The sequence below is a fragment of the Pyrus communis genome, chromosome 12 (assembly GCF_041283825.1).
Source record: "Pyrus communis isolate YQ-2024b chromosome 12, ASM4128382v1, whole genome shotgun sequence".
Taxonomy (NCBI): Eukaryota; Viridiplantae; Streptophyta; class Magnoliopsida; order Rosales; family Rosaceae; genus Pyrus; species Pyrus communis.
In genome coordinates this window covers 5,587,107-5,613,933 of record NC_142576.1, presented here as the reverse complement: position 1 = coordinate 5,613,933, position 26,827 = coordinate 5,587,107, and the positions used below count along the sequence as shown (strand labels likewise).

Here is a 26,827-nt window from a genome sequence, read left to right as displayed (position 1 = left end):
TTTATAGTAAGAGAAAGACAATATAAGAGAATGTGAGAATAGGGAATAGAAGGGGATGGAAATAAGATAGGAGAGAATCCTAGTCCTATCCACAGATCTTGTAATGTACGAGATGGCCGCATATTTGTGATCCATGAGTTATATTGTACGCTAAAGTAGAATTTGTAACCTAAAATACATTCGTGTAAATTCAAACTCGAGTTGAGACTCATAACTCATTGCTTGCTTTCTAGTAGACAAACCCCTTGGGTTTTATATATGAGAATGCTAAAGAAACTCTCTCAAAAGTGAGATTCTCCATGAGAGATTTTTCAATGTATCAGAAACACAGAAACAATATGCTATATGTCATTATGCAAGTTGAGGGAAGTTTTTTTTCATATGTCTCTCCACTTATATAATGACATATGGCAAAAGTACCTGTGTTTCAGACACATTGAAAAATCTCTCATCTGCATGGACTTATTGTAACCTCACCGTTTGATGTCAATTCTTGTACTTATATTATAAAACATTGTGCAAAAATCATGAGTTGCTAGAGAGTCCATGAAAAAGTTCTAATTTTAAGGGAGTTCCTTAGAGTTTTTCTTAATATAGAGCAAGGTTCTAAAATAGCTAGGCGCTAGTCGGGCGGCAGACTAGGGCCTAGCAGCTAGGTGGTGGGCCGAGGCGGATTAGACGAATTTAAGTGAACTTATTACATTTCGTATAAATAAATGTATGTTTATACTTATAACACTCGTAATAGTGTTAGGATATATAAATTACAAAATAAAATGACATATATATTATAAAATATTAGAACGTAATGAAAACATGAGGAATAAACGTATAATATGTGTTCATTTAAGTATTCAAAAGTCTTGTACAATTTATTAAAAAAAAATAAAGTGCAAAATGAAAGTTATCGATTTCTGTTTAAGTAAAAGTTGTGACCTATGCGGGTTTGGACTGGTTAGGCGAGCACATAGACAATCTAGGCATGATGCCTAAGCAGGTCTAAGCACTATTTTTTAAATTTCAAACGCCTAGTAATTTATCGGGGGCTAACAAGTTGCCTAGCGCTATCTAGTATTACATTTATCATCTATTTATACCATCATATATATCATGTCACTAACAGAAATAAAGTTCACAAATATATGTAGATCTCGTTTTTATTAAAAAAATAATACAAATAGACGATAAAAATAACATTTTTTTTATATTGTGCCAGAGAAAAAGATGCGTCTGGGGCTGCTTGCGAATGGGCGGCAACAGAAATCTTGGGGGTGTGGGGGCCGCGATACGATGATCACATTTATGCACAGGAAGGGCTCTGATCCCGTGGTTTGACTTATTGACTCGTTTGGGGTCATTTGGTTTGTCCGTTCCGCCGTGGAAGAAAGATCGATGATATCACTATTTACGGGATCAAGCAAAATATTGTCCTACTATATTACTCTCTCTCTCTCTCTCTCTCTCTCTGGGTATACTTTCAACGTGTGCCAGTTGCCTTGTCAAAGACTATGGAATTAACAAGTTTTGTTAGTTTTGATCACGTTTTGATTTATCTTAGCTAACTCACCTCGAAGAATGATGATCAAATTTGTCTCGTTTATCACGATTAGAGAAGAAAAATGCTATGGTTAATCAATTACACTCACACCAATTATTGGCCATTGATGTAAGTGACTTTTTTCATCTCAAAAGTTGTCTATGTACAACTCCGTAATTATCGCTAGCATAATTCGTATTTGATTAATTAGTTAGTGAGACGATAGTATTAAGATAAGGCCAATAGTTGATTTAGGAAAATGGTGAACTATATTGGAGTAGGACACAGTCCTGATCTCAACAGGAGGCAGTAGAACAAAAGAAGCAATGCCGGTACATAGGAAGTTAGCATCAATCATGTAGGCGTTTTCCTGAATGAGTGGGTGTTAAGGTCTTATGGCGACTATAAACTCAAGTATTTCAATCGTGTTAACTCAATACAAACATGAATCTAATTCTAATAGCCGGATCATGAGCTTGATCTATATGGCCCCAGTTTCCCACATTGATAACCGATCAATGGTCCTGAGATGGCCACCACAACCACTGTTTTCCTCACTAACACGAGCTCACTCGCATAAAACTCATCATTTTACTGACAAACTCATGGACCTAATGATTTGTTCAAGACAACCTTTATAACGAGAGGGACACTTGTAACTTAATTAGGAGCAGATTATTGCAATTTGCTTAAAAAAATAATAAGCTAATGATGATATGGTAAGGATGAAAGTGGGACACGTGGTGAAAAGGGTTTAATTAGCTCAAATTAGAAGAGGAAAAACATGTTTTAATCTTGCAGTTTTGTTTGGTCCAATCAAAAACTAGAAGGTGAGAGGTATCTTTCAGTTGTATCGCATTAGATATGGGAGGAGGAGTCGTTCGAAGAAAATTAGCATAATTAAGATCAAATGTCTTCTCATAAGCTCACATTGTGTGCAGAATCTAATCTAGCACAAAAGGATGTTTAAAACACAAAAAAAAGTTGTCAAATAAGTAGATACGTATCTCACTAGTGGTCAAGTCCCAACCCCCAAATCCAACTAAACAATGACCAAATGCATGTAAGAAAGAAAGATCCTCTGGTAGGGTCGGTAAGGGCAGAATCATTGTGTGGGCTGAGTGTGATTAAAATTGAGAGTGTTTTATAAGTGGTAAATTTTGTTCTGCGAATGTTTTTTCACTAGAAGAAAAAAAAACTCATCTATCACTGTGGATGCCCGTGATAAATTGCAATCTATCATAGGCATCGTGCCCGTTAGTATTTTGAATGTGATAAAAAAAAGTATTTGTTTCTACCACGGGCTATGCCCGTTGTCAAATGTAGTGTAACCACGAATTATGCCCGTGGTAGATTGAGAGCTAACATTACATGCTATGGCCATTGTGGATTACAATTTGATCACGGCTAGTGCCCGTTATTAAAAAAAATTCCAAATTTTTATAATAAATATAATATATATAAGGAAGATATTTATTTAGAAAATTGCATATTTACACAAAATCACTGAGTTATACTTTACATTTATGTACCAAAACATGTATAGACTTTGTTTCACACTCCAAAACAAAACTCAAGTCCTAGTTCCAACTTTGATCCTCCAATGATATTCATCTTCTCTGCAATCGTTTCTTTAAGAAGACACACATCTCCAGCAAGCCAATCACACTTCAAATTTGCAAGTGCCTGTAAATGTAGTAGTTGATATGAGTTATAAATCCTCATGAATTATAACGACCAACCACCTATGAGACACAAGGAAAAATATCAAGCTCAGAAATCAAAACTCATCACTCAAGGACATCATATACAAAAAAAAAATTAAATCCACAAAACCAATTACACAAAGGCGCAAGCAATCATGGTCCAAGTTAGTACATGGTGCCTATAAAAAATAATTGATCGCTAGAATTCAAGTCTCCTTTTTTATTTCAAACCAACAGCCATAGATTGACCTTCTTAGTAGAAGAGTATTGTGACATGAAAAACAATAGTGAAAATCTAGAGGGAGAGACACAAAGAGACCTCATGTATTAGTATCAAGCATATGAATATTAATGTGCATGCTTTCCTCTCTGTGTGAGAGCGAGAGAGGAGAAAGGAGAGAGAACAGTTTTCCATGGGGCTTACATCACAGTAATTAAGCAGTGGCCATTTACCATAAATATGTTCTTAGTTAGAGTAATAGCACTTAAAATATCCGTGGTGAAATTTGACTTTCTAAAACAGGCTTTATATGTCCATGGTCAACCAGTCGTGGTAGATGTGGTGTTGTGGAGTAGTGTTTGTTTAATTTATTGCGTTCGGGATTTAAATTCTCACTCTCCTAATTAGATTAATATAAAATATCACTTGTACTATAGTAAAAAAATTTGACCATGTTTTTGCCAGTATATAGTTGGTCAAACTATTTATATGATTAGGTAGCCTAACCGAATGTTTATACAATAAAATGTTGAGCTGAGCAGTTAATTACGAACCATTGATCCATATATGTATCAAAATAGGCAATCAGTTACGTACAAGTTGGTAGCCACTGTCCCTAACACTATGTTTGAATGAAGTGGAATAGTGCATTGAATGTGTGGGCACACAAGAAAGGTAAGGATTAAAAACGAGGCTATTTAGGGTGAAGTAAGTAGTCGAAGTTGAAGATAAAATGAGAAAAAATCGGTTAAAGTCATTTGGACATATGAAACGAAGACCTATAGATGCTCAAGTTAGAAGATGTAAGTACGAGAGAAAGGCTCAGGGCTAAAGGGTAGATGAAGATATAGGAAGATTTGAAAAGAGACTTTAAGAAAAGACATAGGGTTTATTTGGTGGGCTGGTTGGGATACATTGTGACCAATTAAAATGGACTTGAGTCAAGTCAAGTCCATTATTTGCTGTGTAAAAATGTGATATGGACTAGACTTGATATGATGGGTTATGAATTCACAATAGAATGGATTATTTAACCTAGCCATATACATGAGTTACAAGTCCTGTCTTACAAGTTCCTGACAATTCAATTATATCCCTAAGGTCAAATTCCATCCAGCCACCAAACGAGCTCTTAAAATACTTAGATCTAATATAAAACTGAGCACATTAATATCTTAGAATGCTTACAATCGATTTCATCTATTATATATAAAGCCAATGGTGAGATGAATAGTGCTGAACAGTGGCTTTGGGTCACGCATGGGACAAAAATTTTGGTGTCAGCCCCTTTGACAAAAGGAATTGGACCAAACTACCCCTCAGCCAAAAGAAATCAAAACCTACCGAAGTAATATATCAAATCATACAGGGGTAAGTTGGTTGGTAATTTGGTCATTATAAAATATAATAAAAATATAAATGAGGAGAGAGAAAAGAATAAACAAATGGCAAAATTGATGGTGCCCAAGTGATGGGGAAGAAAAATATAATAAAAAATAAGAAAAATCATGAATGTTGTCTTCAAAACATTTTACGAGGCGCGTAGCGCCGGTGTTAAAAAAAGAAAATAACAAAATAAAAAAATATTGAAGCAATTCACTCATATAAATACATTTAAAATGTCTAAGTTGCGCGTAGCGTGCTATGATTCAAAAAATATCTTTTGCTTGCGGTTGTTTAATAAATATTATTTCTCAATTTTTAAACACTTAAGAGGTGCATAGTGTCAGTTATAAAAATAGTCTCTCGCACACACATAAGAATGCGATTCAATTAGTTGTCAAATGATCATTTTTTTTAACAAACGATGTTATCTACACCAAGGGGAGTGAGTAGGCTTAGTCTTACAATGGGCAAACAATCAGTTGTTTATTAAATATATATTTTTCTAATCTTAATGTAAATTCAATAAAATGTAGATGGAAATTGAAATACCGCTTTTATTAATATGGATTCAGCTGCGTTGATTAGTTAAAAGACTGTTTTTATTAAATGTATTTATTATTCATTTCCATCTACATTAATAAATACATTTAAAACATGTAAATCATGCGTAACACGTAGTGATTCAAAAAATGTCTTCTGCACGCACATGAAGGCTAGTTATATATTAAGCGAGAGCCCCAATTGGGGGTCATGCATGACGACAAAATTTTAGGGTCACCCCATTCGACAAAAATATTAGGACAAAATTGTCCCTCAACCAAAAAATTTCAAAAGCAACCCAATATAATATATCAAATAATGCAAGGGTAATTTGGTCATCATAAGATATAATATAAATATAAGTGGGAAGAGAGAAAAGAATTAAAAAAAAATGAAAGGATAAGTGAAAGTTGATGATGCCCATGTGAAGGGGAAAGAAAAATATAATAATAAAAAAAAGAAAATCATGAATATTGTGTTTAAAACATTTTAAGAGACGCATAGTGCTGGTGATAAATTAGTAAAGTTTTTTTATTTTATTTTAAAAATTAGTACCTTACAATAGGCTAGCAATAATATGATTCAATCAGATGTTGTGAATAGTGATTTTGGTGTCATCAAGCCGTTCAAAACATCTTAAGAGGTGTGCAATGTCAGTTATAAAAAAAATCTTTCATATGCTGATAATAATGTGATTAAATTACATTAAATTAGTTGCCAAATGATTTTTTTTTTTTAAACAAACAATATTATCTACACTAAGGCGGAGGGGTGGGCTTAGCCTCACAATGAGCTATCAATAATGTAATTCGATCAGTTGTTCATTCAATATTATTTTCCCTATTTTTAAACGCTTTCAAAACATCTTAAGAGACGTGTAATGCCAGTTATAAAAAAAAGTCTTTTGCAAGCGAATAATAAGGTGATTAAATTAGTTGTCAAATGAATTTTTTTTTTTAACAAATGATGTTATCTACACTAAGGGGGAGGGGTGGGCTTAGCTTCACAATGGACTAGCAACAATGTGATTCAATCAATTGTTTATTAAATATTATTTTCTCTATTCTTAATGTAAATTATATAGAAACCGATTTTATTATGTGAATTTAATTGCTTTAATTGGTTTATGAGGGGTATTAAATTAATTGTCAAATGATTTTTTTTTTTTTTTAACAAATGATATTATCTATGTAACATCCCACATCGCCCAGGGGAGTGGATCATGTAAGCCTTATATGTATATTCTCATCTCTACCTAACACAAGGCCTTTTGGGAGTTCACTAGCTTCGGGTTCCGTAGGAACTCCAAAGTTAAGCGAGTTCGCGCGAGAGCATCCCCATGATGGGTGACCCATTGTAAAGTTCTCATGTGAGTTCCCAGAAACAAAACTGTGAGGGCGTGGTTGGAGCCTAAAGCGGACAATATCATGCTATAGTGGAGTCAAGACTAAGATGTGGTGGGGGTCCGGGCCGGGATGTGACAATCTACACTAAGGGGGAAGTGGTGGGCTTAGCCTCACAATTGGCTAGCAATAATGTAATTCAATCAATTGTTTATTAAATATTATTTTCTTTATTCTTAATGTAAATGCTATAGAAACTGATTTTATTATATGAATTCAGCTGCTTTAATTAATTTATGAGGGATTTCTTCTAGCAAGTATTTATCAAATATAGCAAAAAATTAACCCTTAATTTCAAAAATGTCACTTTTTATAAAAACTTTCAAATATATCCAAAATTTCACTTAAATACACACAAATACCCTCAAATTTAACAATTAAATAAATTAAAAGCTTTTTAGCTACCGTCGCCTTAAGCTCCGGTCCAACTTCACCTTCGCTTCTACACTCCACCACCATAACCCTATCCCCTTCGACCCCTTCATCACCAACATTGAGCGACGCCACGGTTACCCCAAAGGGGAGCAACATAATTTCAATCATGTCTTCAACTTCTTTTTTCTTATTAATATCATTTTTAGTTTTAAATATAAAAATGGTTTTTATAATTAATCGACATGTCGTTATATGATTGTATTTGTGAGACCCATGTGGCGCCACATCATCACACTAACAGAGCAATGGTCAAATTTTTCACGAAAAAACGAAAGTGATCATGATGGATAAAATTCAAAGAAAAACTAAAATGATTCACGATAGACAAATTCAAGAACACTATTATTGATTATCATTAATTGTTAAGGACCAGATTAAAGAGTTATGTCAATGTCACAAACCATTTTGGTTAAAAAGCCTTTAATTTATTTAATTGTTAAATTTGAGGGTATTTGTGTCTATTTAAGTGGAATTTTAGATATATTTGAAAGATTTTATAAAAAGTGACATTTTTGAAATTGAGGGTTAATTTTTGGCTATATTTGATAAATACTCTTCTTCTATCATGATCTAAAATTATTCATTTACTTTAAATATTTAACTTTCATTTTATCAATTTATGCATATAAATAATACATCGTGATTCAAAAAATACTCACGTCCGCGTAAAGGCTAGTTTAGTAGAATAAGGTTATGATATTATTGTGGTTGTTCACCATTAATTCTCGGACTAAAAAAACCTCTTGTTATAGTTTAAACTTGTCCTAGTCAAAGTAAGATTTCTAGGGCATTTGACTTTGTCAGGCCATATGGGTGATGACGAGTAAATTCAGCGATCCGAAATACTTAAAACGATTGAATCGAAGAGAGCGTGGTGCAGCAGTATGGCAGGGTCCCGTCATCAATTCCTGCCCCCAAAAGCATGATGACCTAAAAGCTGTACTATGACTGAAATACCCATGTATTAGTAACAGAAAGGTGGGGTCATGGGAGGGTATTCAGGGAAGAATGTGCATCGGGAGCGTGAAGGGGATTCTGGAATTCTGGTAGGTTCTGACCCCTTCTTTCTTTCTAAAGTGCATTTTTGATCAATGTCATTTAATATGATGGATGCTCATTATTCAATTTATCATCATTAAATGAGTTTGAATTTTAAAATTTATGTTTATTTACTACATGAATATAGAAATTCAAATTCATATAACTATAATAAATAAGATGATGAGTATTATACTAAATAATAGTGAACAAAAATGCTCCATTCTCTCTGGGCATGTATTAAGTAGGAGGGAGTAGGGGACTGCTCTCCTGCCTGGGACTTCGGGTAGCAGAAAATGAAAGTCAGGATTATGCGATTCCCAAGGCGCACTCCCATTCTGTTAAGACTAAGGACTTTTAAATATATAAATAGGAGATATGCCAAAGAAAAACTATAAAAGATATTCTCTACGCATTTCCTATCATCTTATGCAGATTATTTATCGTATTATATTTTAGCATAATATTTTATAATAATCATATAAGAATTAATGTTAAACTGTTAAATTTAAAAAAATCTATCGCAACTCTCACTTTAAAAATATTCTTAAAACATTCACAATACATGAGAAATTTATCTGTAGGTTTTAAACACAAAATGTTTTATCACATGTAATTAAAGTCGAAAGACCTTAAAAAATATAATTTAAAATGTGACACCCGTATCGTCTATTTATATTAAGACTCGTCGAATACCTACATTTTCAATTAAAGTTCTTATTTGGTGTTAGTACTATTTAGTATGATGGTATGTTATGCGTGTCATAATAAACATTTTATGTATTTTGATGCATGCAACATGAACATCCATGTCATTTATGATTTTTTTCTTTTTGAAAAATGATCTGCTGGTGGTAAAGTTATGGCAATCGATCTTTTTTTGAAGTTAAGAAGATTTACAAAAATATTTCAATCTCTTTTTAGTTATTATTGTATAATTCATGAGCCTAAAGAAGAAAATTCAAAATCCACCGTGTGAAATAAATTTTTTACTTCGTCCACCGTTGAAACATCCGTGATGGTTGTCATTTGTGAATTGATATAGTTTTTGTCTTGTTTCACGACGATAAAGTTTAAGACCGACACCAAACAATTAGGAAAACGCAACTTTGGCGAGGAAATTCCGAAATCTTGTCTACATACAAATCACAATTTGCATACCAAACTTAAATAAGAAGTCATACGCGTAAAAAGAAATCACAATTCCTTATTCTGTCAATCAACTTAACGCGTATGCATAATTGATTCATTAAAAACGAAAGAATTTTTTTTATGTGTATATATATGAGTTAAGATTCGGGACACACGCTTTTTATTTGCATTTTGAAACATGTTTTTTAGAGACTCATTATGTAATATATTTTAACAATCTAACTGTCTATCTTTTATATCTCACCTCAAATATCGTCTAATAAAAATTACCTAAATCCGAAATCACGTGATTGATGAATTAAATTTAGTGTTTCTTTGTAGAATCGTATTCGTTCATTTTCTTCATTATAAATGAATATTTGATAGTTTTGAATTTGACTAATTTTTTGTAATAATGATCGATGACTAATGTATAAAATATAGACCGCGTGTGTACCCAAAACTAACTCAAACATATACATAATGTTTTTTCTTTTGTTTTTGGTGAGTTATGCATATGCCTCAAGTTGACTGAAAGTCAAGAAATTGTGGTTTTCTTTTAGCTTGTATGACTTCTTAATTACCTTTGCTATGCAAGTTCTACGTACGTTCATGATCGTTTTTCAATAAATTTCAATAAATTATTATTAACTAAAAAATTACAAGGCACTAAACAGTATGTGATTATATTAATAAACAACACTTCTTCGCATTATTCCTCACAGGTGGAGCCATATGATGTGATGCAGCGTGACAAAGAGAAGAGCAAACACCAATATTCTTAAAGAACAAGGGCACTGGAGTCTTCCAAAAACTATGAAAAAAATAACCTCAAAGTTTACTATTGAATAATTGCTAAGATAACAAACTAACGGCAAGATGAAGTATTTAAAATGTAATTTAATCCTCGAAATAACCTAGTAAAAAAGGAATCAAACAAAGAATAAAATACAAGAAACGTCCTAAAATATCAAAGTCCGATTTGGGTAGTAAACGAAAGAATCTGGTCGAAAAAGCCCACAAATAATTTTGATACCCTTTGCCGTGCTCTTCGAAATGTCAGGTCATGGACCTGAATTGGACATGCAAACTCAAATTTGCAGCGCTTTGTTCTGGTCCGGTTTACGCTTTTCGACATCATCTTTAATTCATCTGCTATATCATGCACGATGAGGATTTTGTGTGAGAAGAAAGTGGTGCCTTTCGGTTGGAGACAAACATTTCCATTAATTGTTAAATTATTCAGTGAGATCCAATAACTAAAGTGAATTATGTAATGTCATAATGATAGATCCTAAAGATTAACCTATTAAGGGAAAGAGATTTGTAATTATAAAAGAAAAGACTGAAAGGAGGGTTAGGAGTCCACTCTAAAGTATTCTAGGAGGAAAAAAAGGGTAACGTACGGTAAGGGCATAAAATTATAAGCCTACATAAAATAATAGGAAAATTAATGAAAATGATTTGAAAGCTTTGAGTTTTAACGATAAAGACAAAATAAAGGGTAAAATGAATAGTACTAGAATTAACTTTTTAGTGTAAAATGTGGTTTTTCTTTAAAGTAAATAATATCGGAAGTTTTTCGTTAAAGTTTCCTAAAATATTAGGTAGATCATACAAATAATTTGTGAAAATTAATGTAGTTTTTTCAAGCTTTTTCATGGCACCAAGCCTCCGAGAGAGAGAGAGAGAGAGAGAGAGAGAGAGAGAGAGAAAAGAGAGAGGTGATGTTTGTAGTTTTGTATTTTATATCCCTCACGTACCCTCCTTAGCTATTCTACTGCTATAAATACTGCTGCCCCTTCCCGTAACTCATAACCCTCCATACTTAGATATCTCAGAAGCTCTAGCTAGCAAGCTTCATCTGCTTCTGCTGCTGCTGCTGCTGGCTCATGAGTTTAAAAAGTGTGGAAGAATCTGTTAAGCTCAGGAGGGATAGCGCCATTCTCGATTTGGTTTAACCACGTATAGCGCTATCCATCCTGAGTTTCATGGCTTCTTCTTACTCTCTCCCTCAGGAATTGTGGCCTTTTGAGTAAGGTTTGTAGTTTGTTTTCGCAATCTTGTTACTCTCTATTAGTAATGCTTTGGTCTTATGTTTCAGAAGGCTGATGTGCTTTGCTATTTGAAAAATCTCTGTTGCAAAGTGAAAGCTATCTGCTTGAAAGCTGAAACATTAGCAGACTCAGAGTTCATTTTGAGTTAAATAAAGGGATCCCGATTGTGTGTCAAGGATTCAAAGAGACGAACTTTAAAAAGACAGATTAGCGGGCCTTACATTTGAACAAAGAGATTTTTTTCAAGATTTTAAAGAGACAGATCAACCAAACTTATATCCGAATGATGGGATGTAGGCCAGTTGATTTTGATGTTCAATTTATCTCTTCCTTTTACATTTGAATTTGATGTTTTCCTTTAATTATTTTGCAATTTGAAGCTAAATATTTCCTTAACTAAACTCAACTTGTAAAACCCCCAAAAGCCAAAGATTAAGCTAAATATTTCCTTAATAAGTTGATGATTTTCATCTGATTATATTATTATTATTATTATTTGTTAAATTCCTTTGATTATTTTTGTTAATGATGAACCGGACCATGAAAATTGGTCTGGGATGAGAGGAAACAGGAAAGTTAACGTGACGAATGTTGAATCTCTTGGGACAGGAGGTAAAAATACTCATTAGGGGATGACAATTCTAACCGTTAAATCCGATAACCGTGGATAACCGTCCGAATAGATTGGATTTGGGTATGAAAATTCGGGTATATTTTGGGTATAGGGGAAAACCGTGAATATTATTCGGTTATGATATTGGATATAGTTATAAGGGTCCTCAATTCATATCCGTACCCAAATCCGAATTGAATAATATATAATATGTATATTCATTATTTATCAAATTCATTACCTTGAGAATACAAAAATTGGATTGTGTGAGTTGCATTTTATGGCAAAATTCAAAAATTTTGATATGAATCAAAATTTATGAGAATTTAATAGTATTTATGCTAGATATCAAAGATCAACCAACATTATCAATGTTTAGCGCTATCCATCTTGAGTTTCATGACTTCTTACTCTCTCCCTGAGGAATTGTGGCCTTTTGAGTAAGGTTCGTAGTTTGTTTTCGCAATCTTGTTACTTTCTCTTAGTAATGCTTTTGTCTTATGTTTGAGAAGACTAATGTACCTTGCTATTTGAAAAATCTGTGTTGCAAGTGAAACCTATCTGCTTGAAAGCTGAAACATTAGCAGACTCAGAGTTCATTTTGAGTTAAATAAAGGGATCTCAATTGTGTGTCAAGATTTCAAAGAGACGAACTTTAAAAAGATAGATTAGTGGGCCTTACATTTGAACAAAGTGATCTTTTTCAAGATTTTAAAGAGACGAATCAACGAAACTTATATCAACGAAACTTATATCCGAATGATGGGATGTAGGCCAGTTGATTTTGATGTTCAATTTTATCTCTTCCTTTTACATTTGAATTTGATGTTTTCCTTTAATTATTTTGCTATTTGAAGCTAAATATCTCCCTAATTAAACTCAACTTGTAAAACCCCAAAAGCCAAAGATTAAGCTAAATATTTCCTTAATAACTTGATGATTCTCCTCTGATTATTATTATTATTATTATTATTATTATTATTATTATTTTGTTAAATTCCTTTGATTATTTTTGTTAATGATGAACTCCCCTTCATTAATTTGTTGCTTTGTTTGCTGCCATAGCTAAATAAAAAAACAGATTAAAAATGGTAATTGTTATTAGCACTTCAAAAATTTTATTTTATACTCTAAACTTTCTATATTAAGAAAGAAAAATACATTTGTGAGGAGTGTAAAATGAAAATTTTAGAGTACCAATAACATTTCCCTTAAAAATATGCAAAAACAAGAAATATGAAAGTGAAGGACTTATCCGTAGTCACATGTAAGGGTGAAGAACTGGAGGATGTTGACCACTTCCCAACCCAACCTGGTGAATAAGTCAGGGGCCTCTGATATTTCCCTTTCAATTGCCTGAAGTTTGGCTTTAGTCTGGCACCTATTTTCGTACTCTTTGAGTATTTGCTTACCATTTCGGGTAATAATACTTCCTTGGCTTGTTGCTTCCACTAAAATAAATACCATTCACTCATGACTGGCTTTTAATTTTCTTTTTCACATTGAGGATTTTATTCTCTCATGTGGGTTTAGATTTTTCAAGATTTTTTAGTATTTTTTATGTATTTTATACACTTGACGTTTTAATCGTTCGATTCTTTGTCACGTATCCAATAACCAATATTAATTGACAAAAAAAAAAAAAAAAAAGGGTGTGCATGGACGGAGGCAATGAAATTATGTAAGATAGGGTTATGATGAATATTTTTGTTCTCAAGTATAACAAACAAGAGGTTAAAGTCGCCCGTCTAAATAAAATTTCTACCTCCATCGTAAGGTATGATGGTAATCTATGGCCTGTTTGGAATTGCATTTGGAAGACTAAGAGTGTTTTTGACAACTAAAAATATTTTTTTGAATGTATTTGGTAAAGAGCATAAAATTAGTTACGTGCTTCTTCAGAAAATACTCAACTTTAGTTAGTAATATATTTATAAGTAAACGCATTTTCAACAAAAGTGAGAAGAAATGCTTATATTGAAGCAATCCAACACGAGCTCTACATGTAATTGATTTTATAATAGCTTATCATTGACAAATCTTAAATATTCATCATGCAATCCTTCGTAATTAAAAAAACGAATAAATTTACAAAAATTAAAGAATAAGAATCAGTATTAGTATCTAAACCACAAAGATTATCAACTAAATTTGATGTTTAATGACTGCAGGGCTTTGCTGTTTAGGGTATGGAAGGATCGAGATGAGGTCCAAAGCTCAAGTCGTGCAGACCTTATCTTCAGAAATGGAGGCTGTAATATAAACATGTTTACAGATATTGAGGGAGAGAGGGAGACAAGCAAACGTAGAAATCAGGAAACTGAGAAAAAGTTCCATATAAGATTTTTGTTTTTTCTATGCGGTTAATGTATAAATAAAATACTGAATTAGTTTTGTCCCTTTCACAATTTGATAATGTCCATAAGATTAAGATATCGTGATGTCATGTTTAATTACGTGAAATGAAAGCTAAGATTATTACGATTCTTGGCTTTTTAGCATTTATTAAAAATGGGTATTAAAATATGTTAATTCCTGATTTTTCTCGTGTTTACTAACACATGAAATAAGAGATTGAGTCAATTCTACTTTAAAGATTCGTTTGAAAGTGTTTTTAAAATAGTTGAAAACACTTTTGATGAGACAAGCCTTAAAATCCGTCATGCAATGAATCCATCATCTGAAAATGCTTTCAGTCATTATAACATCATTTTCAAACGAACCATTTTTCTTTCCTTTTTCGATACATGACTTCCTCCATTACAAACAGTATACAAGCCATTGAAAAAGTCAAACCTCATGCAATGAGCAATTTGGTGCAATCACGATTGAGTAAGAGTTTTTCTCTTTTTTTTTCATTGGATAATACTAAGTAGACTAATTTTTAGATTAAATTTTGTAAACTAAATGATGTAGTTGTTAATGATTTAATTATTATCTAAGTATTGATTAACGTGCTTATTCATTATTAGTGACATATTATTTAGTTTGCAAGTTTGACTTAACAATTTAGTCACCCTAACATTATAGTATTTTGTGCTTATCTTTTGTTGAAATCACACCACGTTTAGTGATTATGAGAGGAAAAATTCTAATTTTCTACTTCTCCACATTTATTTAAAACATCGAGTACCTTCAAAATTTAGAAATTAGATTAGCTGGGAAGAGTAATTGATTCAAATCTCATTCCTTACTACCTATATTCTGGATTTCCCCAATTGCTTACTTCTTTGATACGTAGTAAGTTTTTTTTCTTCCTAAAAGACTTGTTTGCTTACTTGGAATGAGGCGCAAAGTATGATTATTTATACCCTTTTCAATCATATCATATTATTACCCGTAGTTGTTTATCTGATTCATGAACAACTAGATATCATTACGATATCGTTACCATACATAAAAATGTAGGTACACATGCCCTATCGCTGAGGTAAGATATTTACCCACAAAATATGTAGAGGTGGACACCCAATGAGCACTTGTAAATTGTAATTTTGGTAATCAAATTTGCTTGCGGAAGGTATTTGATGGCCCATTGGGCTTGAATTGATACGAATTGGGCTTCGTTACCTTTTGGGCTTTGACAGCTCATTGGGCTCCAATTCATGGTAACCACACTTTTAGTTAAGGCGCCAGGCCCAACAGAGATATTTTTCTGAGCGCGAAATCTAGCCGTTAAAATCGTCGCTACAGATAAAGATAACAACAAAAACATATGGTTGCACGCCTTCTGCAACATTCACACTCTTTTCTTTATAAAATGGAGTCTGGAATTTGTCTGTTTAAGAATTTGAAAAATGGCGAGCGGTCTCTCACACCACCACCTTCTCTGCATGTATTCCTCAAAAACCCACCCACCGTTTTCAAAAGCGCAAACACTTTCCAGAAACCCGAGGTCCTCCTCCGTTGCTCTCCGGACCCTCCCGAAGTCGTCGTCTCCGAAAAACTCCAACACTTCGCTGCGAAGTTCGCCGGAAGAGCCGAAGCCCGCCAACGCTCCTAAGCGAGCCGACCCGCCCGGCCAAAACCCACCTCCCAGATTGTCTTCTTTCGACTCCCTCTTCATCCGCCTTCGTCGTTTAAGGTAGATTTTAATCTTATGTTATATACACAATTTCAAATTCATGGGTGATTAGCTTTGGTGTGTTGTGGGTTGTTGTAAATTTGTGATTTTGCAGAGATGAAAGGTTTAAGCTTGATGGGATTTTTGTGGACATTCTGTCGATTGCATTTGTTAAGGAATCTCCTACATCAAAGGAGATCAGTTCGTCAACAACACAATCTGCTCCATTAACTGCACAATTGGGGTACAACCTGGACATAAGGAATACTGCACGTGGCTGCAATATTCCTTGACAGCAAACTACCACATGGTACAGCTCATGTGCTCTGATGTGCTGCAGCATGGGCAGCAAGCACGCCACCTTTACAACATTAGTTTATTGTTAAGGAATCTCCTACATCAAAGGAGATCAGTTCGTCAACAACACAATCTGCTCCATTAACTGCACAATTGGGGTACAACCTGGACAGAAGGAATACTGCACGTGGCTGCAATATTCCTTGACAACAGACTACCACATGGTACAGCTCATGTGCTCTGATGTGCTGCAGCATGGGCAGCAAGCACGCCACCTTTACAGCATTAGTTTATTGCATGTGTGTGTGTAAGATGTATATAAAACAACCACCTGTTATTACAACAGTTCATAAAAGAAAACATATCTTTCCAATATGGTATCACGAGCCCAAAAACTCTAACGAGCAATTTTTTTTTTTTGATCCCTCTCTTTCCTGTCTTCATCCATGGCCACTGATGCAGCTACAACCAACCCTCTACCAGACCTCAACTCCACTACTCCCACCTTGATCACCATAAACGCTACAGCCCAATTACCTGTGAAACTCACACCCACCAATTACCCATCCTGGCGTGCTCAGTTCAACGCCCTTCTTTATGGCTACGACCTCATGGGTTATGTGGATGGTTCTCATCTCTGCCCATCAACCACTCAAACCGTGCTTCGCACCTTTTGGATTCGGCAAGATCAACTCCTTCTTCATGCGATTCTTGCTTCCGTCTCCCCGCAGGTCATCTCCCTTATTGCCTCTGCCAAGACATCCAAGGAGGCTTGGGACAAGCTTCTTCATCTCTTTGCTAGCAAAGCCCGTGCCCGCGTTCTTGGTCTCAAAGAACGCCTTACTCTCCTGCGTCGTGAGAACAAGCCTGTCTCTGAGTATCTACAAGAAGTCCGCATTATTGCAGACGAGCTTGCCATCATTGATGTCCCCCTCTCTGATGATGATCTCCTCCTCTACATTCTTAATGGTGTTGGCTCGGACTTCAAGGAAATTGCTGCGGTAGTTCGTTCCCACGACACCTCAATCTCCTTTGAAAACCTGCATGACAAACTGGTTGAACATGAAGCTGCTCTCAAGCGTGATGATACCATTGTTGTACCCCCAGTGATCACTGCCAATGTCACTCAGACATCTCGCTTCCACACCTCAAATCGTGGCTTCCGCTCTCACAACTCCAACTCCAACCGTGGGTCATTTCTCTCTCGCAATCCTTCTCGTAGTTCCTTTGAGCACCCCCACACATCTTCCATTGCCACCAATTCTCGTGGTTCCTACAAGCCCATCCAACAATCCTTCACCGACAATGGTCGCCGCTCTACCAACATGAACAACACAGGTTATCGTGGTTTCTGTCAATGGTGTGGCACTCAAGGTCATAGTGCCAAACGCTGCCCTCAACTCCAATCTGGACCTTCCAGTCCGCTCGTGGCCAATCCTACCACCCATGGCCGGTTCACCTCTTCTCCAACATGGTTGCTTGATTCTGGTGCCTCTCACCATGTTACCTCCAATGTCAACACTCTCTCTGGTGCAGCCATATATGATGGTCCTGATGAAATAATTATTGGTAATGGTTCAGGTTTGGGTATCACACATGTCGGTTCAACCACTTTACCCTCCTTATCCTCCCAATCTTTCAGCTTATCAAACGTTCTATGTGTTCCTTCTATGAAAAAAGACATTATTTCTATCTCTAAATTTAATAAACAAAATAATACCTCTATTGAACTTTTTCCTGATTTCTTTCATATCAAGGATCTGAGCACGGGGGCGGTTCTTCTTCGAGGCCCGAATAAGGATGATGTGTACGAGTGGTCTCCTAAATCATTTCATCAACCACAAGCTATGGTGGGTGTGGTGGTCTCTCCCAACCTCTGGCATCGTCGTCTTGGTCACCCCAGCCATCAAACTCTCCAACAAGTCCTTCGTATGTCTTCCATTAATGTGTCTTCCAAGTTGTTCAAGTCTGTTTGTCATTCATGTCTATGTAATAAAAGCCATCGTCTCCCGTTTGGTACTTCGTCTCTCACCAGTCATGGTGCATTAGACCTCATCTACAGTGATGTTTGGGGCTCTGCTCCATACTCTTCAATTGATGGTTTTTCTTACTATGTTATCTTTGTTGATCATTTTACAAAATATATATGGCTCTACCCTCTCAAAAAGAAGTTTGATGTGTTTTCCACTTTTGTCACCTTCAAAGCACTTGTTGAAAATTACTTCAAAAGAAAAATCACTAGATTATACACTGATGGTGGGGGCGAATTTATCAAACTCCAACATTTTCTCTCATCCAATGGCATCACCCATCTTCTTACACCACCTCACATTCCTCAACACAATGGAGTCGCCGAACGACGACATCGTCATATTGTTGAAACTGGTCTCACACTTCTTCATCAAGCTTCTTTACCTCTCACCTATTGGTCTTATGCCTTTAAAATAGCTACCTATCTTATCAACCGTATGCCCACTCCTATTCTTAATAATCTCTCCCCATTCACTCAACTCTTTGATGAACAACCCAACTACTCCCGTCTTCGTACATTTGGGTGCTTGTGTTTTCCTTGGTTACGTCTTTACAATTCCAATAAATTACTCCCTCGTTCCCGCCTATGTCTCTTCCTTGGTTACTCATCTAATCAAAGTGCGTTTTAGTGTCTTGATCTTTCCTCCCACAAACTTTTTATCTCTCGGCATGTTCAATTCGATGAGTCCACTTTTCCTCTTGCTAACCTTCCTTCCTCCACTCCCCATGTCACGGTTCATAACTCTCACACTTGGGTCTCTTCTCTTTCTCCAGTTACTCATGTTCCTGTCCACTTACCCACCAGGCCTGTTGAGTCGGTTGTTTCTTCTTCGCTGCCACCACACGTCACATCATCATCATCATCAGAATATGCCCCTGTCTCAGAACCGTCACCATCCGCTGCCCCGATCCCTATTGCTGCTGCTATCCCTCCTCTCTTACCGTCACCCAATCGCCAAGCATTGGTCCCTACCTCTACCGCACCTATATTCACCCCACCACATTCTCCAACCCAAACTGATCACATCCAGCCACCTACTTCCAACAACCCCGTTCGTACATACACTAGAAACCCTCATAGAACTGTTGTCACCTTTCCATCCTCTAACCCAACCTTCCCCAACCCCCCCGTACCTCCTGTGCTCAACGATCATTCCATGATCACCCGTGCCAAAGCCGGTATCCACAAACCCAATCCTCGGTATGCTATGACTGCTACTAAACATCCCATTCTCTCCTCAGTTGAACCGACATGTGTCTCTCAGGCTGTCAAGGATCCCCTTTGGCGACAAGCAATGTCCAATGAGTTCAATGCGTTAATTCGCAATGGTACATGGGAGCTCGTTCCTTCCCTTCCCTCTTAAAATCTTATTGGTTGTAAGTGGGTGTTTCGTATCAAACGGCATCCTGATGGCACTATTGACAGGTACAAGGCACGCTTAGTTGCCAAGGGTTTTCACCAACGTCCTGGTGTTGATTTTTTCAGATACTTTCAGTCCGGTGATCAAACCTACTACCATACGCATTGTTTTGCATCTTGCCGTGACTCATGAATGGCCAATTCGTCAGTTGGACGTCAAGAATGCTTTCCTTCATGGCACACTCCGTGAAAATGTCTATATGGTCCAACCACCTGGTTTTGTTGACTCTAATCATCCATCTCATGTGTGTAAATTGAGGAAAGCCCTCTATGGCCTCAAATAGGCTCCCCGGGCATGGTACAAGGAATTACACTCATTTCTGCTCTCCCATGGCTTTGTCAATGCCATCTCTGATGCCTCACTCTTTCTCTTCAAAAATGGGACTGTTGTAATTTATTTTTTGGTTTATGTTGATGATCTTCTTATTACAGGAAACGATTCCTCACTTGTAGCAAAGTTCATTCACCTGTTGGCAACTCAGTTCTCCGTCAAAGACCTGGGCTCCTTACATTACTTTCTTGGTGTTGAAGTCCTTCCCACAGCCACTGGCCTATTTCTCTCTCAGCACAAGTACATTCATGATCTTCTTGTCAATGCCAAGATGGATGGTGCAAAGGCTGTCAGTACGCCTCTCTCCACCACTCACTCACTCATGCTCCATGATGGCTCATCCCCAACGGATCCCACTCCCTACCGTCGTCTTGTTGGTGGACTTCAATACCTCAGCCTTACACGCCCTGACATCTCCTTCACAGTCAATAAGCTCTCTCAATTCATGCATTCTCCTTCCGAGACTCACTGGCAGGCACTCAAGCGTCTTCTCCGCTACTTGAAGGGTACCCTTTCATTTGGCCTTCATCTTTGTCGTCGCCCCTTTCATCGTCTCTATGCCTTTTCCGATGCTGACTGGGCTGGTGATCGTGATGATCGCAAATCTACGACTGGCTATGTTGTCTATCTCGGTGGCAATCTCATCTCTTGGAGCTCCCGAAAGCAGCGGTCTGTCTCTCGCTCCTCTACCGAAGCCGAATATCGGGCCATTGCTACCACCACTGCTGAACTCATATGGATTCAGTCCTTACTGCGTGAACTTGGCATTTCTCTCCCCACAACACCGGCTGTTTCCTGTGATAACATTGGAGCCATGTTCTATTGTGCTAATCCTGTTCTCCATTCCCGTATGAAGCATATCGATATTGATTTTCAGTTTGTACGGGATCATGTCACTCGTGGTCTTCTTCAAGTCTCTCATGTCTCCACTACTGATCAGCTTGCAGACGCTCTAACCAAATCCTTGCCACGTCCACGTTTCCATCTCCTTCGTTCCAAGATCGGTGTCTCCGATGGTGCCACCGTCTTGCGGGGGCGTGTTAAGGAATCTCCTACATCAAAGGAGATCAGTTCGTCAACAACACAATCTGCTCCATTAACTGCACAATTGGGGTACAACCTGGACAGAAGGAATACTGCACGTGGCTGCAATATTCCTTGACAGCAGACTACCACATGGTACAGCTCATGTGCTCTGATGTGCTGCAGCATGGGCAGCAAGCATGCCACCTTTACAACATTAGTTTATTGCATGTGTGTGTGTAAGATGTATATAAAACAACCACCTGTTATTACAACAGTTCATAAAAGAAAACATATCTTTCCTATAGCATTGCCTGCTGCTCTGGCTCTTGCTGCTGACCCCATTACCTCTTTGGTTGACACAACCTTTGTTAGGCATTTAGGTATCAACTTTGTTCCTTGATTAAGCTTAACTAATTAATAAATGTTTGATTTTGATTTTGATTTTTGTTAATTGATACAATTATGTTTGTATTTGATAAATAATATAAGAATTCCATGTCGGATTTGACAAAACAAATTACAATTAACAAATGGTTCTACTCCTAATGACACTGAGGGTTATGTGATAAAACTCCATACCTGGTGTGTTAATAGGCGGTAAGATATTAGGTCATCTCCAATCGAAGGAGGGTCAGAGGGCTCGTTTGAACCCTATAGTCCTCCAAGAAAGTAATATTTTAATAAATAGTATAGGGCCATATTTCTTAAGCCATCTCCAACCGAGGGCTGGCTAGAGGGCTCGTTTTAGCCTTTTGGCCCTCAAGATATTAATATTTTAATGAATAGTACATAACCATATTTTCCTTCGTCTCCAACCGAGGGCCAAAAGGTCATAGGGCTCGTTTTAGCCCTGTTACAAAAAATCGTCTCCAACCGAGGGTCAAAGGGTTATAGGGCCAAACATAATTTATTATTTAAATTTAAAAACTACAACAACTTAAATTCAAATCCAACAACTTATATTTAAAAACTACAATGGTAACTGGCCCAAAAAAACCAAAAAAATTAGAACTTAAATTTAATGAATGGTTTAGGTATTTATAGGAAAAAAAAATATTAGAATTTTTAAGATTTAAAAAAAAAAATTTGCCCAAAAAAAAAAAGAAATAATAATAATAATTGAATCCAACTATAACTGGCGTCAGCTAGCCGTTGAATTCAAAAATTTGTTTAAGCATTTCTGTTGGATATAACCGACATGAATATATTTATATTAAATATATTCCTGTCGGTTATATCCGACGAGAATGCTAGAATTTCTGGCCAGCCTCGGGCTGGCTAGCTTGCTAGATTGGACCAGCCCTTTGGCCCTTTTAGATTTCGTGGGGCCCACGTGCCCTCTGGCCTAGCCCTCAATTGAAGACAGTTTTCAGGCTATTTTCGGCCCTCCGGCCCTTTGGACCCTTCGGTTGGAGATGGCCTTACCATCTCCAACCGAGGGGCCAGAGGACCATAGGCCAAACATAGCCCTGTGACAAAAAATATCTCCAACCGAGGGCCAAAGGGTCATAGGGTCAAACATAATTTATTATTTAAATTTAAAAAGGGTCCAAATAGGTTAATAAGGGCTCGTGCAAAAATATATGATGGATCTAATTTCCCTTTGAATCCAACAACTGGTAATATCTCTTTAAATGAGTACATGAGAAGTTATAGGATGATACGTTCCCGTGCCACAAACAAGTACCTACAATAGGATCTTGTTGCACATCTTTGGGCCGAAAGAAGCATGGAGTAGTCGTTTAAGTTTTATGTTATTAAATGTTTTTTTTTATGTCGTATAATTTTTATGTTGTTTAATGTTATTTAATGTTAGTTAATATTGTTTTATGTGACTTAATGTTATTTAATGTTGTTTAATGGTTTAGGAAGTTATAGGAAAAAAAAAAATTTTCATTTTTATTTTTATTTTTTAATTTTGTTAAAAAAAAATTCAAATATAACAGCTAGCTGATGTCAGCATGTTAGGCCATCTCCAACTGAATGCTGGTCAAATAGCTCGTTTTAGCCCTCTGACTGACCCTCCAAGAAATTAATATTTTCATGAACAATACATGACCATATTTCTTACCATAGGGCTCATTTTAGCTGTCACAAAAAACCGTCTCCAACCGAGGGCCAAAAGGTTATAATATGGAATGTGAAGAATTGAAATAAAATGAGGTAAGATAGTGTTGAATGGTGAAAAATATGTGAGAAATGATGTAGGAAAAAATTAGAAATTAAAATTAAAAAAAAATGTCCAAAAAAAGAAGAGAAAAGTGGGCTGGCCAAATGGAAAAGAACAAAAAAAAAAAAAAAAAAAAAAAAAGAAATTGGGCTAGCCAACGGGCTGGCTGGCTGGCTCATTTGGGCCAGCCGATTGGCCCTTAGGCCCTTTTTTGTTCAGTGGGGCCCATGAGCCCTTTGGCCTAGCCTTTGGATGGAGATGGTTTTTAGGCTATTTTTGACCCTCTGGCCCTGTGTACCCTTCGGTTGGAGATAGCCTTAGCAGTGGTCCTTCATCCATGTATCTGAAATCTTGACAGTTTATGCATTGTGTACGGTCGGTTGAATTGGCAGCAGTTGGGGTGTCAGCTTCAGTATTCAACTTAGTTTCTAAATTGTTTAACGTTCCATTGCTCAACATCACTACATCTTTTGTTGCTGAAGAGCAGGCATTGGCTAGCAAGGCCGAGGATGGTAATCAGCAACTTTTTCTAGAAAGATTTGTTATATTTGCAGTTCAGTAATAATACCTTTAATCAAAATGGTTTTGTGAAGATTTTCAGGGTGACAGGGAGAGCAAGAAGCTCCTTCCCTCGGTGTCAACGTCATTGGCTCTTGCTGCCACCTTTGGCGTAGCTGAAGCTGTTGCACTTTTTCTTGGGTCGGGTGTCTTGATGAATGCCATGGGTATATATGCTGTATGTCAATCTTCACCAATTATCAGTTTAATGTGATGCATGCTACTTTGTGCTACTTTACTCTCCATATGTATCTACTTACTTCCGTCGAATTCAGTTTGTTTATTGTCTTGGTGCTGTTTCTTTCTTTCACATGATTATGAATATCATGATTGATTTTGGAGTTGAATTTCGTATTTGTTTAGGTAGTTTTTACTGTCGATTTTTCACTAGTATGTAGCAAACTTTTTCTTCCATTTCTGCGTTATTAGAGACGTTATCACAGCATTCAAATGAAATTGAAAGGGGTATCAAGGTTTCCTTACCTTGAAAGGGGCTTCAAGGTTTCAAAGTTGGCTGATAAGGATGGAAGAGAAAGACTAGTATATGGAGTAGGAAATTTTTCTCACCGCGGGATATGTAGCATTTTGACATTAACTGACTGATGATGTTTCTGGATTTTTTTTAATGGAGTTTGATGTTGTTATAGGATTCATCAATGTGAATACCTGCCGAGAATTTTCTTGCCCTAAGGGCATTTGGTGCTCCACCGATTGTAATTGCACTTGCCGCACAAGGCACATTTCGTGGCTTTAAAGACACAAAGACACCTCTGTGTGCTGTTGGTATGTATTGTTCTGCATCTTTCTTAACTCAACTGTATTGTCTTCCAACTGAGAACATGTTTCTGAACTCAACTGTATTGTTTTCCAACTAAGAAAATGACAATGTCTTCTCTTTCATCTCAGTTGCTGGCAACTTACTTAATGCTATATTGGATGCAATATTGATATTTATTTTTGATTTTGGAATCCGCGGTGCTGCTATTGCTACGGTGATTTCTGAGTACATCAACGATGTGGTAAACTTAATTTACTGGTGGATTTTGATCTTGATGTTCCTATCATAAAATTCTGTCAAGTTTTGTTTCTATCACAACTCTTCATGTCTATTTATCGCAAGGTACCTCATCGCTGTTATTCTTTTGTGGATATTGAATGGTGAAGTATTACTTGTCCCTGCCTATATTGATGGGAGAAGAATCATCTGTTACCTTAAATCTGGTAGGTTCTTTGTGAACTTGTTTATGAAATATAGATGATACTGATATTTGAGTTTTTTCTAAATGCCCTTTGTATTTGTCAGGGGTCCTTCTTATTGGCAGAAGCTTAGCAGTCGTTGTAACCACGACACTAGCCACATCCGTGGCAGCCCGGGAGGGTCCTATCCCCATGGCTGGCCATCAGATTTGCATTCAAGTTTGGTTGGCAGTATCTTTGCTTACCGATGCTTTAGCACTGGCTGGTCAGGTGTGATATTTTACTTTACAAGTTTCATATGACGTGAACAATTTACGCAGAAGAATTGAATGAAATAAATTGTGTGAACGAACTAGATCTAGTTTAATCATTACAATGATGTTTCTTCAGACACTTCTCGCCAATGGTTACTCCCAACAAGATTATGAACAAGCACGCCTAGTAATTTATAGAGTTCTACAGGTTCATATTTTTCTTTTCAACTGTTTCATTCGCATCGTTAATTGATCTCCTTTTTTTCCTCTGAATCTACATTCACTGTTCTTTGAATTTCAAACAGATTGGTTTAGTGACGGGAATTGGTTTGGGAATTATGTTATTCATCGGTTTTAAAGCTTTTTCTAGCTTATTCAGCAGACCCTCAAGTCCTGGCAATTGCGTGGTCTGGTTTATTGGTAGGAAACTACATATCTGAACAATTTACTTGTTGGAAGCCTATGGACTATTACTTGCTTCATGTGTGCATTAGTTGCACTGCTACACATACCTGATATGGATATTGTTTGCCACTTTGTTGCTGGATCTCAGCCAATAAACGCTCTAGCATTTGTTATTGACGGACTGTACTACGGAGTTTCAGACTTTGGATTTGCTGCCTATTCGATGGTATTCCCGGATCCTATCATGAACAACAAATGGTTATATCATATGGTCTCCTCTCACCTCTCTTTTTGTTTGGGTAGGTGTTAGTAGGACTGATTTCTTCCGCGGTCATACTTGTTGCCTCTCCGTCTTTTGGCCTTGCTGGAGTCTGGACCGGGTTGTTTCTCTTCATGGCATTGCGCGTAGTAGCCGGGATTTGGAGTTAAACTAATTTCTGTACGAGCTTCTGTCATCGCGCAACTTGAACTTCTTCCTGACAAATACTATTGCATTCCAGGTTGGGCACAAGAACCGGACCATGGAAATTGGTCTGGGATGAGAGGAAAAAGGAAAGTTAACGTGACGAATGTTGAATCTCCTGGGACAGGAGGTAAAAATACTCATCAGGGGCTATCGAACACAAGTAACTGTCTGAAGTCTGATGCTACTGGTGTAACCTGTTTTCGAACACAAGTTATCCTAAGGTTGTCAAGGGCCTGCCGGATTATTAAGACTACCTGGATCAACAAGAAGGAGTGACTTCGACTGGTTTCCGACTACTTGCTAAAGTTAGTATGTCGGGATGCAGATGATGATCGGCGTTCCAAACCGAAAATTTCTTCCCGTCCATACTTCACCAGGTTCTTGTATAACATAAAACGCCTACAAATATATACAAAACGACATCAAAGATTCTGAAATCGAAAGGGAAGTTCTTACACCATGAAAGATATAGATTTATTTATATTTTCGGGTTAAAACTGTTAAGAACCTGCTCAACCTGGACAGTGTAGCTATGGAGATATG

General features: G+C 36.6%; 1 protein-coding gene and 1 pseudogene across 2 annotated transcripts; both read left to right on the top strand.

The window, feature by feature from the left end:
- Window positions 1-11,215: 11,215 nt before the first annotated feature.
- Window positions 11,216-21,673, top strand: LOC148692232 (uncharacterized). The gene is made up of 4 exons (XM_088681842.1): window positions 11,216-11,436; window positions 14,238-16,150; window positions 16,245-16,298; window positions 21,544-21,673. Exons 2-4 carry the CDS (start codon window positions 15,864-15,866, stop codon window positions 21,632-21,634), a joined length of 432 nt encoding a protein of 143 aa, XP_088537968.1. The 5' UTR covers window positions 11,216-11,436; window positions 14,238-15,863; the 3' UTR covers window positions 21,635-21,673.
- Window positions 21,674-23,673: 2,000 nt separating this feature from the next.
- LOC137744077 (protein DETOXIFICATION 44, chloroplastic-like) lies at window positions 23,674-26,749 on the top strand (annotated as a pseudogene). Its single transcript, XR_015954297.1, has 10 exons — window positions 23,674-23,916; window positions 23,998-24,745; window positions 24,869-24,981; window positions 25,083-25,183; window positions 25,266-25,429; window positions 25,550-25,621; window positions 25,719-25,833; window positions 25,949-26,044; window positions 26,122-26,243; window positions 26,319-26,749. The product of XR_015954297.1 is annotated as a protein DETOXIFICATION 44, chloroplastic-like (transcript).
- The last annotated feature ends 78 nt before the right edge of the window (window positions 26,750-26,827 follow it).

Bases quoted from the DNA above. Each gene is read 5' to 3' on its own strand.
- LOC148692232 (XM_088681842.1), top strand. From the start codon at position 15,864: ATGGCGAGCGGTCTCTCACACCACCACCTTCTCTGCATGTATTCCTCA. The intron at 16,151-16,244 runs GTAGATTTTAAT...GTGATTTTGCAG, and splicing joins ATCCGCCTTCGTCGTTTAAG to AGATGAAAGGTTTAAGCTTG. The intron at 16,299-21,543 runs TGTTAAGGAATC...TCCTATAGCATT, and splicing joins GACATTCTGTCGATTGCATT to GCCTGCTGCTCTGGCTCTTG.